This window comes from Triticum dicoccoides, chromosome 3A (assembly GCF_002162155.2).
Source record: "Triticum dicoccoides isolate Atlit2015 ecotype Zavitan chromosome 3A, WEW_v2.0, whole genome shotgun sequence".
NCBI classification, from domain to species: Eukaryota; Viridiplantae; Streptophyta; class Magnoliopsida; order Poales; family Poaceae; genus Triticum; species Triticum dicoccoides.
Window position 1 is genome coordinate 471,332,421 of NC_041384.1, and position 15,019 is coordinate 471,347,439.

The 15,019-nt window shown below is 40.4% G+C and overlaps 1 protein-coding gene across 2 annotated transcripts in view; it reads right to left on the bottom strand.

Annotated features, from left to right (window-relative positions):
* Window positions 1-7,596: 7,596 nt before the first annotated feature.
* LOC119268621 (homeobox-DDT domain protein RLT2-like) overlaps window positions 7,597-15,019 on the bottom strand; it is a 14,554-nt gene continuing 7,131 nt past the window's right edge. Inside the window, exons 8-18 of one of the 2 annotated variants that reach the window (XM_037550287.1) lie at window positions 14,905-15,005; window positions 14,228-14,314; window positions 13,669-13,803; window positions 13,421-13,576; window positions 13,129-13,335; window positions 12,337-13,038; window positions 11,721-12,263; window positions 10,226-10,849; window positions 10,035-10,139; window positions 9,095-9,343; window positions 7,597-8,785 (exon numbers count right to left, since the gene is read on the bottom strand). In XM_037550287.1, the coding sequence (XP_037406184.1) occupies window positions 7,937-8,785; window positions 9,095-9,343; window positions 10,035-10,139; window positions 10,226-10,849; window positions 11,721-12,263; window positions 12,337-13,038; window positions 13,129-13,335; window positions 13,421-13,576; window positions 13,669-13,803; window positions 14,228-14,314; window positions 14,905-15,005 (3,758 nt within the window). In that variant the 3' untranslated portion in view covers window positions 7,597-7,936. Of the gene's footprint in view, window positions 8,789-9,094; window positions 9,344-10,034; window positions 10,140-10,225; window positions 10,850-11,720; window positions 12,264-12,336; window positions 13,039-13,128; window positions 13,336-13,420; window positions 13,577-13,668; window positions 13,804-14,227; window positions 14,315-14,904; window positions 15,006-15,019 lie in introns of both variants that reach the window. The other variant, XM_037550286.1, reaches the window with a different exon arrangement.

Here is a 15,019-nt window from a genome sequence, read left to right on the forward strand (position 1 = left end):
AGACCTAGGGCAATTTGAGGAAGCCCATCGTTGGAATATACAACCCAAGTTCTATAATGAAAATTTTCCACTAGTATATGAAAGTGACAACATAGAAGACTCTCTATCATGAAGACCATGGTGCTACTTTGAAGCACAAGTGTGGAAAAGGGATAGTAGCATTGCCCCCTCTCTCTTTTCTCTCTCTTTTTGTTGTTTGGCTTCTTTTGGCCTCTCTTTTATTTTTTTCCTCACATGGGACAATACTCTAATAATGAAGATCATCACACTTTTATTTACTTACAACTCAAAAATTACAACTCGATACTAGAACAAAATATGACTCTATATGAATGCCTCTGATGGTGTACCGGGATGTGCAATGACTCGAGAGTGACATGTACAAAAATGATGAAAGGTGGCTTTGCCACAAATACGATGTCAACTACATGATCATGCAAAGCAATATGGCAAAGATGAAGCCTGTCATAATAAACGGAACAGTGGAAATTTACATGGCAATATATCTCGGAATGGCTATGGAAATGCCATAATAGGTAGGTATGGTTCTTGTTTTGAGGAAGGTATATGGTGGGTGTATGGTACCGGTGAAAGTTGTGCGGCACTAGAGAGACTAGCAATGGTGGAAGGGTGAGAGTGCGTATAATCCATGGACTCAACATTAGTCATAAAGAACTCACATACTTATTGCAAAAATCTATTAGTCATCGAAAAAAAGTACTACGCGCATGCTCCTAGGGGGATAGATTAGGAAAAGACCATCGCTCATCCCCGATCGCCACTCATAAGGACGACAATCAAAAAATACCTCATACTCCAACTTTGTTACATAACGGTTCACCATACATGCATGCTATTGGAATCACAAACTTTAACACAAGTATTTCTCCAAATCACAATTACTCACTAGCATGACTCTAATATCACCATCTTCATATCTCAAAACAATCATAAGGAATCAAACTTCTCATAGTATTCAATGCACTTTATATGAAAGTTTTTATTATATCCCTCTCGGATGTCTATCATATTAGGACTAAATTCATAACCAAAGAAAATTGCATGTTGTTTAGAGACTCTCAAAATAATATAAGTGAAGCATGAGAGTTCAACAATTTCTATAAAATAAAACCACCACCGTGCTCTAAAAAGATATAAGTGAAGCACTAGAGCAAAATTGCCTAGCTCAAAAGACATAAGTGAAGCACATAGAGTATTCTAATAAATCACGATTCATGTGTGTCCCTCTCAAAAGGTGTGTACAGTAGGGATGATTGTGGCAAACTAAAAAGCAAAGACTCATATCATACAAGACGCTTCAAGCAAAACACATATCATGTGGTGAATAAAAATATAGCCTCAAGTAAAGTTACCGATAGACGAAGACAAAAGAGGGGATGCCCCGGCTCTTGGTTATCCTTGAATATTACCTTGGGGTACCTTGGGCATCCCCAAGCTTAGGATCTTGCCACTCCTTATTCCATAGTCCATCAAATCCTTACCCAAAACTTGAAAACTTCATAACATAAAACTCAACAGAAAATCTCATGAGATTTGTTAGTATAAGAAAATAAATCATCACTTATGGTACTGTTGTGAACTCATTCTTTATTTAAATTGGTGTAATATCTATTGTATTCCAAATTTTCCATTGTTCATACCCCCCGATACTACCCATAGATTCATCAAAATAAGCAAACAACACATAGAAAACAGAATCTTTCAAAAACAGAACAGTCTGTAGTAATCTGTAACTCCAAAAAATTTGAAAAATTAGGCAAACAAAGGCAATTTGTATCTTAATTTTTCTGCAAAAAGAATCAGTATTTTATCACGCTTCTGTTAAAAATGAGAATTATTTTCTTGAGTGCAAAAGTTTCTATTTTTCAGCAAGATCAAATCAACTATCACCGTAAGCCATCCCAAAGGTCTTACTTGGCAAAACCACTAATTAAAACACAAAAACACATCTAACCAGAGGCTAGATGAATTATCTATTGCAAAACATCAAGGAAAATATTAGGTTGTCTCCCAAAAAGCGCTTTTCTTTAAAGCCTTTTAGCTAGGCATTGATAATTTTAATGATGCTCGCATGAAAGACAAGAATTGAAGCACAAAGAGAGCATCAAATAGCATGTAAAAACAAGTTTAAGTCTAACATACTTCCTATGCATAGGTATTTTATAAGCAAACAAATTATCGAAACAAGAAAAACCTAGCATGTGCAAGGAAGAATAAAGAAACAATAGCAATCTTAACATAACGAGAGGTAATTTAGTAACATGAAATTTTCTATCGTATTTTCCTCTCTCAAAATAATTACATGTGGGATCATATTCAAATTCAACAATATATCTATCACATAAAAAAATTCTCTACATGATCCACATGCATGCAAATTTGACACTCTTCCAAAATAGTGGGAATATCATTAACTAAAGTCATGACCTCTCCAAACCCACTTTTATCAAAAACTTCATAAGATTGAACATTATCCAAATATGTGGGATCAGAAGTTGACACTCTTCCAAACCCGCTTTTAGTATTATTGCAAACATTATTATCAATATCATATTCATCATGGGGCTTAAATAAATTTTCAAGATTATAAGAAGAATCACCCCCAATCATGATCATTGCAACAAATAGTGGATATAGCAAAACTAGCATCCCCAAGCTTAGGGTTTTGCATATCATTAACACAATTGACATTAATAGAATTTATAATAATATCATTGCAATCATGCTTTTCATTCAAGGAGCTATCGTGAATCACTTCGTAAATTTGTTCTTTCAACACTTCATCACAATTTTTGGATTCACAAATTTCAAGCAAAACCTCATAAAGATAATCTAGTGCACTCAACTCACTAGCAATTGGTTCATCATAATTGGATCTTTTAAAAAGATTAGCAAGTGTATGAGGATCCATAAACTCTTTGCTTCTGATTTTCAATAAACACAAAATTATACCAAGCAAACAAGCAAACAAACCAAGTAAGACATAAGGGCAAACGAAAAGACGAATGGAAGAAGGGCGAAGAAAAGGGAAAATCCTTTTCGAAAATCGTTTTAGATTTGGGGGAGAGGAAAACGAGACGCGAATGGCGAATATGTAATGCAAGAGATGAGAGTTTTATGATGGGTACTTGGTATGTCTTGACTTGGTGTAGATCTCCCCGACAACGGCGCCAGAAATTCTTCTTGCTACTTCTTGAGCTTGCATTGGTTTTTCCCTTGAAGAGGAAAGGGTGATGCAGCAAAGTAGAGATAAGTATTTCCCTTAGTTTGAGAACCAAGGTATCAATCCAATAGGAGAAGAACACACAAATCACCAATACATGCACAAACAATCAAACACTTGCACCCAACGTGATAAAGGGGTTGTCAATCCCTTCATGGTCACTTGCAAACGTGAGATCTAATAGAGATAGATAAGTAAAACTAACAAAAGATAAAATATTTTTGGGTTTTTCGTTGTATAGATATGAAAATAAAGATTGCAAAATAGTAGATCGGAAACTAATATGGTGGAAAATAGACCTGGGGGGCATAGGTTTCACTAGAGGCTTCTCTCTTGAAGGCAAATAATACGGTGGGTGAACAAATTACTGTCGAGCAATTGATATAAAAGCACAAAGTTATGGCGATATTCAAGGCAATGATTATGTAATATAGGCATCACGTCCATGACAAGTAGACCGACTCATGCGTGCATCTACTACTATTACTCCACACATCGACCGACTCCTGCCTGCATCTAGAGTATTAAGTTCATGAAGAACAGAGTAACGCTTTAAGTAAGATGACATGATGCAGAGGAATAAACTCAAGCAATATGATGTAAGCCCCATATTTTTATCCTCGATGGAAACAATACAATATGTGCCTCGCTGCCCCTACTGTCACTGAGAGAGGACACCGCAAGATTGAACCCAAAGCTAAGCACTTCTCCCATTGCAAGAAAAACCAATCTAGTTGGCCAAACTAAACTGATAGTTCGAAGAGAATTAAAAAGATATCAAATATACATATAAGAATTCAGATAAGATTCAAATAATATTCATAGATAATTAAGTCGATCATAAATCCACAATTCATCGGATCTCGACAAACACACAGCAAAAGAAGATTACATCGGATAGATCTCCAAGAACATCGAGGAGAACATGGTATTGAGAATCCAAGAGAGAGAAAAGGCCATCTAGCTGCTAGCTATGGACCCGTAGGTCTGAGGTAAACTTCTCACGCTTCATCGAAAGAGCAATAGAGTTGATGTAGATGCCCTCCATGATCGAATCCCCCTCCGGTAGGATGCCGGAAAAGGCCCCAAGATGGGATATCATGGGAACAGAAGGTTGCGGCGGTGAAAAAGTGTTTTCGTGGATGCTTCTGGTGGTTTGGGAATATATGTGAATACATAGGAGGCGGAGCTAGGTCAGGGGATCACCGAGGGGCCCACAAGCTAGGGGCGCGCCCTACCCCCCCTAGGCGCGCCCTCCACCCTTGTGGCCGCCTCGTCGCTCTTTTGACTTGATCTCCAAGTCTCCTAGGTGTCTTCTGGTCCAAGAAAAATCATCACGAAGGTTTTATTCCGTTTGGACTCTGTTTGGTATTCCTTTTCCGTGAAGCTAAAAAACAAGGAAAAAACAGAAACTGGCACTGGGCTCTAGGTCAATAGGTTAGTCCCAAAAATAATATAAAATAGCATATTAATGCATATAAAACATTCAAAACAGATAATATAATAGCATGGAACAATCAAAAATTATAGATACATTGGAGACGTATCAGCGCGCCCTGGTGGGTTGTGCCCACCTCGGGGCCTCCCCTCTGGTACTTTGGCCCACTGGGTGTCTTCTGGTCCAAAAACGGTCTCCAAAAAGTTTCGCTGCGTTTGGACTCCGTTTGATATTGATATTCCGCGAAGTAAAAAACAAGGAAAAAACAGCAACTGGCACTGGGCACTATGTCAATAGGTTAGTCCCAAAAAATGATATAAAGTTGCTATAAAATGGTTGTAAAACATCCAAGGATGATAATATAACAGCATGAAACAATCAAAAATTATAGATACATTGGAGACATATCAGCAATCAAGTTACGTTTGACAAATGAATGAAATTCTGGAGTGGACCGAATATCCATGGGGTGTTTTCAATGTGAGGAGTGCGTAAAGATTGGCTTCTAATGATCTCCACAATGGGCGCATGGCCTCCTCAAGCCACCACACGGATGGCAGACGTGAAGGTTAGAAAGCTCTATGGTCGTGTCAAGCACCGCCAAAGCTACTGAGTTTCGATTGGCGTTTAGCAAATAATTCTCTACGTGGTGCAACAAACATAAACAAAATTTGGAAACTACCTTGCTATGCCCTATCCGCGGTGATGATGAGGAAGATTCTTTCTATACTTTCTGTACATGCAAAAATGCAAAATTTCTATGGTGTGCACTGGATGTTGAATGGACTCTTCATGTTGTTGAATCAATCAAGAATACGGGTCCAGAATGGTTCATTCAGTTACTTTGTGAGCTAGATGAGCCAATGAGAGTTCGACTTCTAATGCTCTTCTGGAGAATCTGGTATGTTAGAAACGACATCATGCACTCAAAGCCCACCCCTCCATTGGATGTTTCTGTTAGATTTCTGGCAAGCTATCTATCCTCATTGCAGTCTATTGCGACCTGCCCAAATGATGATCATGTGAAGGTAAAGGCCCGGTTCAGTTGTGCTTCCCGCTTACTGCTCGCACATGTGATAATGCCCCCATTCATAGTACTCCATGGTCACGCCCTGCTGCTGGACATGTTAAGCTAAACACAGATGGGTCTATTTTGGATGGGATTGATGGTATTGGTATGCTTCTTCGAGACCACACTGGCGGCATAGTTTTCAGTTCCTGTTGACATCTGTTTTCGTGCAATGATGTGTTGGAAGCTGAGATACTAGCTATCCGGGAGGGACTCATGCTATCTCTACAGTGGAGCAATCTGCCAATTGACATTGAAAGTGACAACTTGTAGGCAGTAAACATGTTGAGAAGTGAAGAAACAAACGGAACAAAATATGCCTTTCTTATTACAGAGATCAAAGAAAGCATGTCCAAACGTAGTTCTTGTATTACTCATATCCGTCGTAGTTGTAATTCTCTAGTCATATTTTGGCAAACTTTCGGAGGACTCAGGGCCGAATTGTTGTATGGTTTGGGTCGAGATCATAGGTCGTTTTAGACGCTGTTAAGCATGGTTATACTTTGATTGAGTAATACAAGAATTATTTTCGCAAAAAAAAGAGTACCACTTTTTTAAACGAATCAAATCTATTATAAAGGTTGATCAAAAGTACAAAGCATCCCAAACATAAATGAATAAAAGTACATCAAAATTTGGACCATCGAACCACCACTGCCGCACCAGAGCAGGTCATCGACGCATCGATGTCGCCGTTCATACCGAAGTTGGTCTGACCTTGTCGATGACATCCGAAAAGAACTCGTGCACGTATCCTTAAGGACTAGTGCCCTGGAGAAGTACTCGTCATTGACAACCTTTGAATTGATCCAAAGTATCTGACACCAAATCTTGTCGTTGCTTACCCACAATGAAAAACCCTAATCTCGCCGTCCCGAAGAGCTGGCACAAATCTACGTGGAAGCTCAGTCTAATCCATCCCAACTGATCAACTTGAGAAGGATTGGAGCCTTGAAGACCGACTCAAAGAAGCGTCACCATTCGTCCTAGCATCGCCCCTGCGAGGATTGAAACCCCTAACCGATCTATTAGCCGAAGCCAAGGCACCAAGATTCCCCTCCCCGCCACCGACCACCGGAGGGGAGGTGAATCCACGGGCTCGTCGATGGAGATCGAGGGAGGAAGGCTTTGCCCTAGGCACCTTGTGAGAGGGAAAAAAGACGTGATCGCTCATTTCAAGTCTAGAACTTGAACCCGAACGAGCAAGTTTCAGCACAAAAAATCTGACAATTTGATTTGACGAGAAGACGGCGGGGCCATCAGTACCACTTTTTTGTGTTGCTTTTTAATTTCCGTGTTTTATTTGTGTCTGTTTTTATTTCGTGAGATTTTTGTACTGACCTGCGTCTGTTTTGTTTTGCCTGGAGATGTTTAAGTGCGACCGTTTTGCCTGGAGGTGTTTAAGTGCGACCGACCAATGACAAGAGAAACGAAGAGGTGTTAAGCGCGAAAGAGACGAGAGAAATGGAAGGTCGGTATCTATCCTGCAAAAGTAATCATGAACCAGGCCTACACTAGACATTGTTAACGCTAACACATGCCCAATCATGGGAGAAGCCAGGCATGCCAACTCTGACCCGAGAGACTCCATAGTCGTTAGCAATCGATTATAGCTTTCCCGGTACCATATGTTATTGCTCAACCGCGTCGATGATAGAGATGCTCCAAATGTCAAACACTGGACCACACCCCAGCCCTGCCTGGGGAGAGCAAAAATACAAACATTTTTATATCAGTTCCCAAAACCACTTCCGCCAAGCTATCCGGATCAGTGACCAACGGCGTTAATTAACTACCCTGCGAGAATGGAAAACAAAATCCAGATTCAGCACCCGACAGAAGAAATATCATGCAACGGAGAACAGAGGCAGCTCTTCTGATAAAAATTATACTCTGCCTTGGGCACATTGTACTTGTACACATGAGGGAATTGCACTGCTCCAACGAATTAGTAAACTAACAAGGCACACACTTTTTACACTGGCAGATTGTCGAGGCAGCCACCATGATGTGCCACCAGATAACCAATACAAACCTGACTGCTGTACTACATACATACCAACCTACCGAGCAACAGCTTCCCCGTTCCACATCTAGCCCACTATGCCCCCAAAAAGGGGCAAAAGGCTTATTATTGTCCACCAGTATCACTACCTGCATAAATGGTCACCGGAGACAGAAGCTCTTATTCACTGTACTCTGACGAGTATGAGGTCGCGCCTTCATCTTCATCTGCATTCACCTCAACTCCATCACCACCATCATCCCCATCATCACCTATATCATCATCCTCGTCCATCTCATCATCAACATCGGCGGAAGCATGGTTCACGTCATATTCTTCCTCGTCACCCTCTCCGTCCCCTTCAGCATCTTCATCATCATCCTCGGTCTCATCATCCATCATGACATGGGCAAGGGGTCTCAATCCACCAGAATAGGCTCTCGAGTAATCTGGAACCTGCTCCTCCTCATACTCCTCGTCCATGGGCTGGCCGTTTTCCCCGTTGTCTTCTGATTGATCTGATTCGGATCCAGAGCTGTTCTCGTCACCTTCACCTTGGATGTACGGTCTTCTGCTCTCCAAGCCCCACTCTTCTGCACCTGAGCTTCGTGGAGACTCCTCAACAGCAGAAGGCTTCACATTGCTAAGCATGCTGAAGCTTCCCAACAGATGAGCCTTTGGAATCGATCTGCCTCTGCCCTCAGATAATGGCTGCCGAGGCCTAACTGTTCGACGTCCGCGCCCACGGCCACGGCCACGGCCACGTCCTCGACGTGCGTTCTTTCTTGGGGCTTTCTCATATGCAGCATCCTCATCCATAAATTCAATCCTAGATGAGCTGCTAATACCTCTTGGGATCCTTCCACCTCGACTTCGACCTCTTCCTCCCCTGCTACCTCCTCTACTTCCTCTTCCACGACCCCTGCGGCCACTACTGGGAGGCCCCCTTGCATCATACAGGTCAAAACCAGTTGGTTCCAATGGCTCTATATCTTGTGCCTTCTTAACAACAGTATACCTTGATGCAAGCTTCTGCAGGAAGGGAAAAAAAATCACACAACTAATGGTAGCATAAACATGAAAAGCAACGTACATGTCATACAAACAAATCATTAACTTGAACATTTGATGACAATACATGATTTAATTGCATATGCATAGTAGAGCAAGAAGGTACAAAGCAAGCAAAAGACCAAGTAGTTATTTTATACAGTAGTTACTACTTATTTTATACATATCTGGTACGGCTGAATACTTTTGCAACTATAGTACGCTATTTTATACAGTAGTTACTACTTAAAGTTCAAACAACAAAAAGCAGTATTCTCTTTATCTTACCATGGAATCTCCACCATCTCTCTCCTTTTGATTCTGTACATATGAAACAGCATAATCAAGGTCTAACATTCTTAATGTGATGGCAGCAGTAGTGTCAGGAACCCATGGAAGTACAGAAGTTCCAGGTGATGAGGAAGGATTCTGGGAAGGCATATCTTCTGTCTTTGAGTTATTAAGCAATTCATTTGATGTTTCAAAATCAGAAGACAGGTAGTCTCGTCTTATTGCACCTTCCAGTAGAGTCAACATCTGCAAGGGAGAGAAGAACATCAGCACAGATATTATGTGAAAAGGTAGAGAAATGAAATAAGAATGAACCCATCAGTATGCACTCAATTTTCAGCATCTGTACTTGAATCGTGTAAATATACCCAGGAAGAGGGTAACAGTAAGAAGCCATGAGTCATCAAAACAAGCTATGCCAGTTTCCAATAGTATATAGGAAGCCATGAGCAATAAAAACATAGTCCAGTTTCCAAAAGAGAGTAACAGAAGTAATAAGATAGGAAGCCATGAGCCGTCAAAACAATCTAAATTCTTCAAGAAAAGTGTTTATGCCTGTTACATCAGCATTGCCCTTGGTGCTTCAATTCATATATGCTAAGGCTGGAGCTAGTAAGAGATGGCATTGCTGGTGAAGTGGTCAAAACTCAAAACCACATGGTTCAAGCTACCATGGTCAGTCAGCTTGACGGTTAGGTTAATCCTGGTTATAACCAAAGCTATTTCAGCAATTTAATAATTACCCACATTCACTGACACAGAATAATGCAGTCTTATTGTCATGAATGTTTCAGGCTGTTTTCTAATAAGGCCTTGACCATCTACCACAATTGCTTCTAGCCAACATATTCAAAGATCAATTAACATAAGGCAATATGTTTGCCAAACAAAAAAATCTAACCACATGTCCAGAGTAAGGGAGAAATAAATGCAGAACCTGGAATATTTCCACAACGGATGTGGTAGAGTGCAACTTCACACCCCAAGATTTCCGATATCCATCACTCCAAAAAGGTTGAAGTGCTTCTGATGGTATCGAAGCCTGTAAAAAAACACCAATATATCATCAAACAGCTACAGTGGACAAGTAAGCTAAACTGAGAAGCAAACAACCAACAGAAACTTCACCTCAATGGTAGCTAACTGCAACTTGAGCAATCTCATTCCAATTGGAACAGAATAGTCTGCAATTTGCATCTTCCAGTTAGGGTCAGTTCTTCTCTTCTCTTCACATTGTGACGTGTGCTCAGAATAATTATAAATGGATTTGAAGGTCTTATGGCAAGACGAGCAGTGCCTTTCTTCTGCTAAGTAAATCTGATAGCAGTAATTACAAGAATGCATCAGTGCAGAGCATCTTTTCTCCCCATACTTCATGGCACATGTCAGTTGGCGATCACAACATTCGCTCCACATCCATTTTAAAAAACTATCCGCCCTTTTTGAGATAGATATCTTCTCCACATCATTACGTCCAAGCTCTATTTTGAACGAATCAGAATATGTGGTGGCGCTATCAGCAGAGACACTGGAAAGAGTACTGCTTGGGCTTCCAAACTCACTACGATAACTTGCACGCATTGTATCAGTAGCTCCATTCTTTAGGTACCTTCCAGCTGATTGTTCAATGGCTGCGCCTTGTTTCCTCTTAATACCTTCCTTAAAGGTTGACTCAACCCTTTGCAGCATCGAGTGCAGTTGTGCCTCCCGGCTGCCACGTGTATCAAGGGAAGCTACCAGAGCATCAAACACCTGCAGTTTCATTACACAGAATATCTACAGATTAGAGACGATGTGATGGATGCACTATATGTATCCTGCTATGGCTGACTGTAAAAGGAACATTGGAAACAGAGGCAAACAGATTTCAGATTTCTACACGGTGTATGCATTGTGGACACAAAACAGCGTTAGGTTATATATTTCAAAAGGTAGGCACAGACTGCATAGACTGTATATTGTGTAAGGGCAGCCCGGTGCACGTAGCTCCCGCTTGCGCAGGGTCCGGCCACTTTGGGTCTTTTGTACGCAGCCTTTCCCTACATTTCTGCAAGAGGCTGTTTCCAGGACGATGTAGATTCGAGTAAATACCTAAATTCAAATGCTCATCTAAAAAGAGGGATTTAGTACAGAACCAACTTCAAACTAGTTAGGTGTAAGTTAAAAGTCAACATCTACGAACTTATAAACAACAAGGGAGTTTCCGCGATTCCTGTGGGAATTTACTGTTTCCTATAAAATAATCCTACATTATTCCAGCACTCTAAACAGGGCATAAATGGTTCAAGAAAAATCATACGATCTGAAAGCTAGCATCAATCTTCAAAAGTGGACTAGTGCATCATATTTGAAAAAATATAACACATAGAAAAAGGATAAAACAATAGTACTTGCATACTCTCCAGAAATGTGTTCTGATAACTACAAAATTGTAAGTGTGCTGTATAACAACTAGGTTAAATGTTAAATCATACTTGAAAAACTATAACACAGAAAAAAGAGAGCAGAATATTCATTAGCATAACAACATATTCTCCAGAATTCTGTTCTGACAAGTAAACTGCAGTTTTGAGTTATGTATGATAACCAGGTTAGCTCAAATATATACAAACAAAATCAATACCTCCTCTGAGTCAATAACCCTCCAATATCCCTCTCTCGATTCAAAAAAGATTCTTCCTGAACCAGGATCATTTGGTGATGTGGAAGTTGAAAACTGCCAATATCGGTTTCGTCTCCGATCCTGTCCCAGGGGAAGCGATCTGTAAACATACAGCTGCTCTGCTCTATGACCAATATATGATTTCAACTGAGACCGTGTTTTATCGGCATATGCATACTGCTGAGCAGATAAATTATCTGGTGTTGCACTGGTTTCTTGCCCCGTGCCATTCCTTTCATAAGATGCATTGCCAGCATTACTCTGTTGATTAAGTATCTCATTATTGTTTGAAGTCCCTGCATTTTCGTCATTGTCTATATCAAGATTACGGACTGGAGTTGGAGTAGTCTCTGTGGCATTATTTTCTGGAATAACATCGGCCTTTAAACTCGTGTAAGAATTATACTGCACTTTGCTAGCAAACTCTTCTTTGGAACGTCTTTTATCAAGTTGTGCCTCCGCCCACATTTGTTTTTTTATGGCATTCGCTGCTTCCAAACGTTCCTGCAAGACTCTTATAATCAAGTGTTGCCTAATAAGAAAGTGATAACTGAAAGGATAGTTGAAGAATCTTTACCTCGAGAACAGCTCGAATAGAGTTCCCTTCAGTGGCAACACCAACAAGCGCGACCAATGCATTTAGACGTTCTTCGACACTAAGATCACAATAGTCACCTTCTGCTAGTCCCTGTACCCAAGACTCACCTTGGTTGCTTTCATCGATCTGTGTATCTTCAGCATCACCAGTGATTACCTCAGGATGATCTGATGAAGCTCTGAGAGGTGAAACACTTGAAGTACCTACTGCACTGGAGTCGCCTAAAGAAAGCATGGCGATATCTTTTCGAGATGTAGTAGAACTAATTGGTCGAGTTAATGCAGCACCCAAACCATCTGGATCCCCTTTTACTTCACCAACTTTAGTCGCAGTTGGTACTACACCTTGTGCTTTAACAGCAAGAAGGGGGTCCTTCTCATCTCCTACCTCAATATTCACATCATCACCGTCAGGGTCATCATCACAATCAGATTCCTCGTCTCTAACATCATCCACCTCTTTTTCAGCTTCAGAGTCAGACAGCACATTCTGAAAAGCCCTAATTTTTTCACGTGCTGCTGACAACACAGGCTCAGAATCAGCTGGATCTTTTCTGTAAGGGGACTTTACACAATATGTCGAAGGAGCAGTTCGCTCAAAAAGTTTTGTATCCCTTGACAAGGCGGCAGCTATAGATGCCTCAGGTGTCTTGCTTGTGGTAAGATCTCTAAGTCCAGATTTCTGAACAGAGAAAAAGCAAATAAATCTATTAAATTAGAGATAGAAGAACAGAAGGCAATGATAAAGCTAGCATATCTTTATGCTGCATACCTGGATTTTCTCTGCAACTTCCAATATTGTGAGACCACTGCTATCTTCAAGAGAAAGCACATGGAAAGCAGCAAATTTTACCGTCCCAGGAGTAAGGCGATGCCGGGATCGACGATGGGTGTAGCCTCTTTCTTTCATCAAAGCGGCAGCACGCACGGCTGCTGAGCCATTTCGGAGAGCGGATATGACATTCTGACCATCCTGGCCCTATATATCAAATTTTATATGAATCTTGTTAAAACTCTTCCAGAAGTGTTTCTTGTCATGCACAAGTATGAGATGGCATACAAACCTCATTTTCATCACGATAAAAAACATCTTCAGCATTCCTTTTCTTCAGTTGAGGTCCAAAACCAGCAGATAAAGCAAACTGCCGTAAAATTTCAGGCCAGGTAAGAAGATTGAGGTGGCGCTGCCAGTTACGTATATTGAATCCCCAAGAATATGCCTGTAAAAAGGTTTAAAATATATAAATCTCATGCAAACAACAAATAATCTGAAGGAACAATCAGAGCTTTCAGGATATCTGCACACACACACCCCTTCAACAATTTGTGGATGGCCACCTCCTGGATTTACCCCCAATGCAACCGATGGAGTTCGGGCGACATCCTCGATATCCTTTATGATAGATTTCAGAAGAGCAACATGCAATTCCCCCAACAACCTTGAATCCTACAAAACAAATCCAGTAAGCTAACTCATGGCGTTACTTATTAGGCTATTATTGCCTTCACCAACATCTACAAGAAAAGGTAGCCAGAAGAGATGAGTGAAGTTACATAGCACCTATAAAATTGATGGAAACAGCAGAGTAGCCAATAACAAACCAAATTCATGGCAAACATTAGATACAAAAACCTATCAATGTTTGGTTTGCAAGGTCCATCAGGTCCAAGTTTGATCGTCAATGTTTATCAAAAATGTGCTGGTAAATTTATAAATATTAGTACTGTGATAACTTTTTGCAGCAAACATGTTGATACAAGTTCTTGTGCCTAATATAGCAAGTAAACAATACAAATATATTCACCCCCCTAGTCCCTTTTACTAGAACAGTCCAGGGCAGATAATTACCCTCTCCAAAGAAAACACTTACATAATCATGAAGAGACTGAATAAACTCATCAAGTGTAACTGAAGAAAGCTCGAGGACATCAGCAAAAGTAATCAAGAATTTCCACACCTGCAATTCATATAGCAACAGTTTCACTGCAACACATAACTGAACTATCTAACTCGGAATTTAGAATAGCATGCGCATTAGCTTAAAAATTACCAGCAGTTCTATCCGATAGAATGTTAATTGCAAAAGATGTACTGAGCTAAGCACATAACTAACAGATGAATATGAACTTACTACATAGTCCAGTAATTAAATGAAGTGTTCTAACTATCTGTTGGCAGTTTGACACTACAACACCTAATGGAAATATCTAAAACAAGATCAGAACATGTCTTTTCAATAAAACAACAAGCTAGTCCAATGCTTCTGGGTTTAATATCTCTTGGGGCAATGGAATGCTAGAATATGGTATGCGTTACTCTGGAAAAGAAGTGATCATGGTGCGTCGTTTATATCCACATTGACCTGATTCGAATGTATTAAGAGGAGTATTTACCACATGCACTTGACAAACAGTCAAAGACAAGGAAAGATATACAACCAAGAACGCAACATATATGTGATTTCTTGATAAGATAAAAGCAACACTTTGCAGCATGTGTAATGTAACATCTCTTTGCAACAACCATATATAAGAATCAGACCATTACCATCAAAAGCTTTCCAACACTTTCCTCGGATCCTGTCCAAGGCTTTATCGACAATGGCACCTTCAATCTCACCATTTCAGGGGGGAATTGGCTCAACATGCCTGGAAGAAGAATG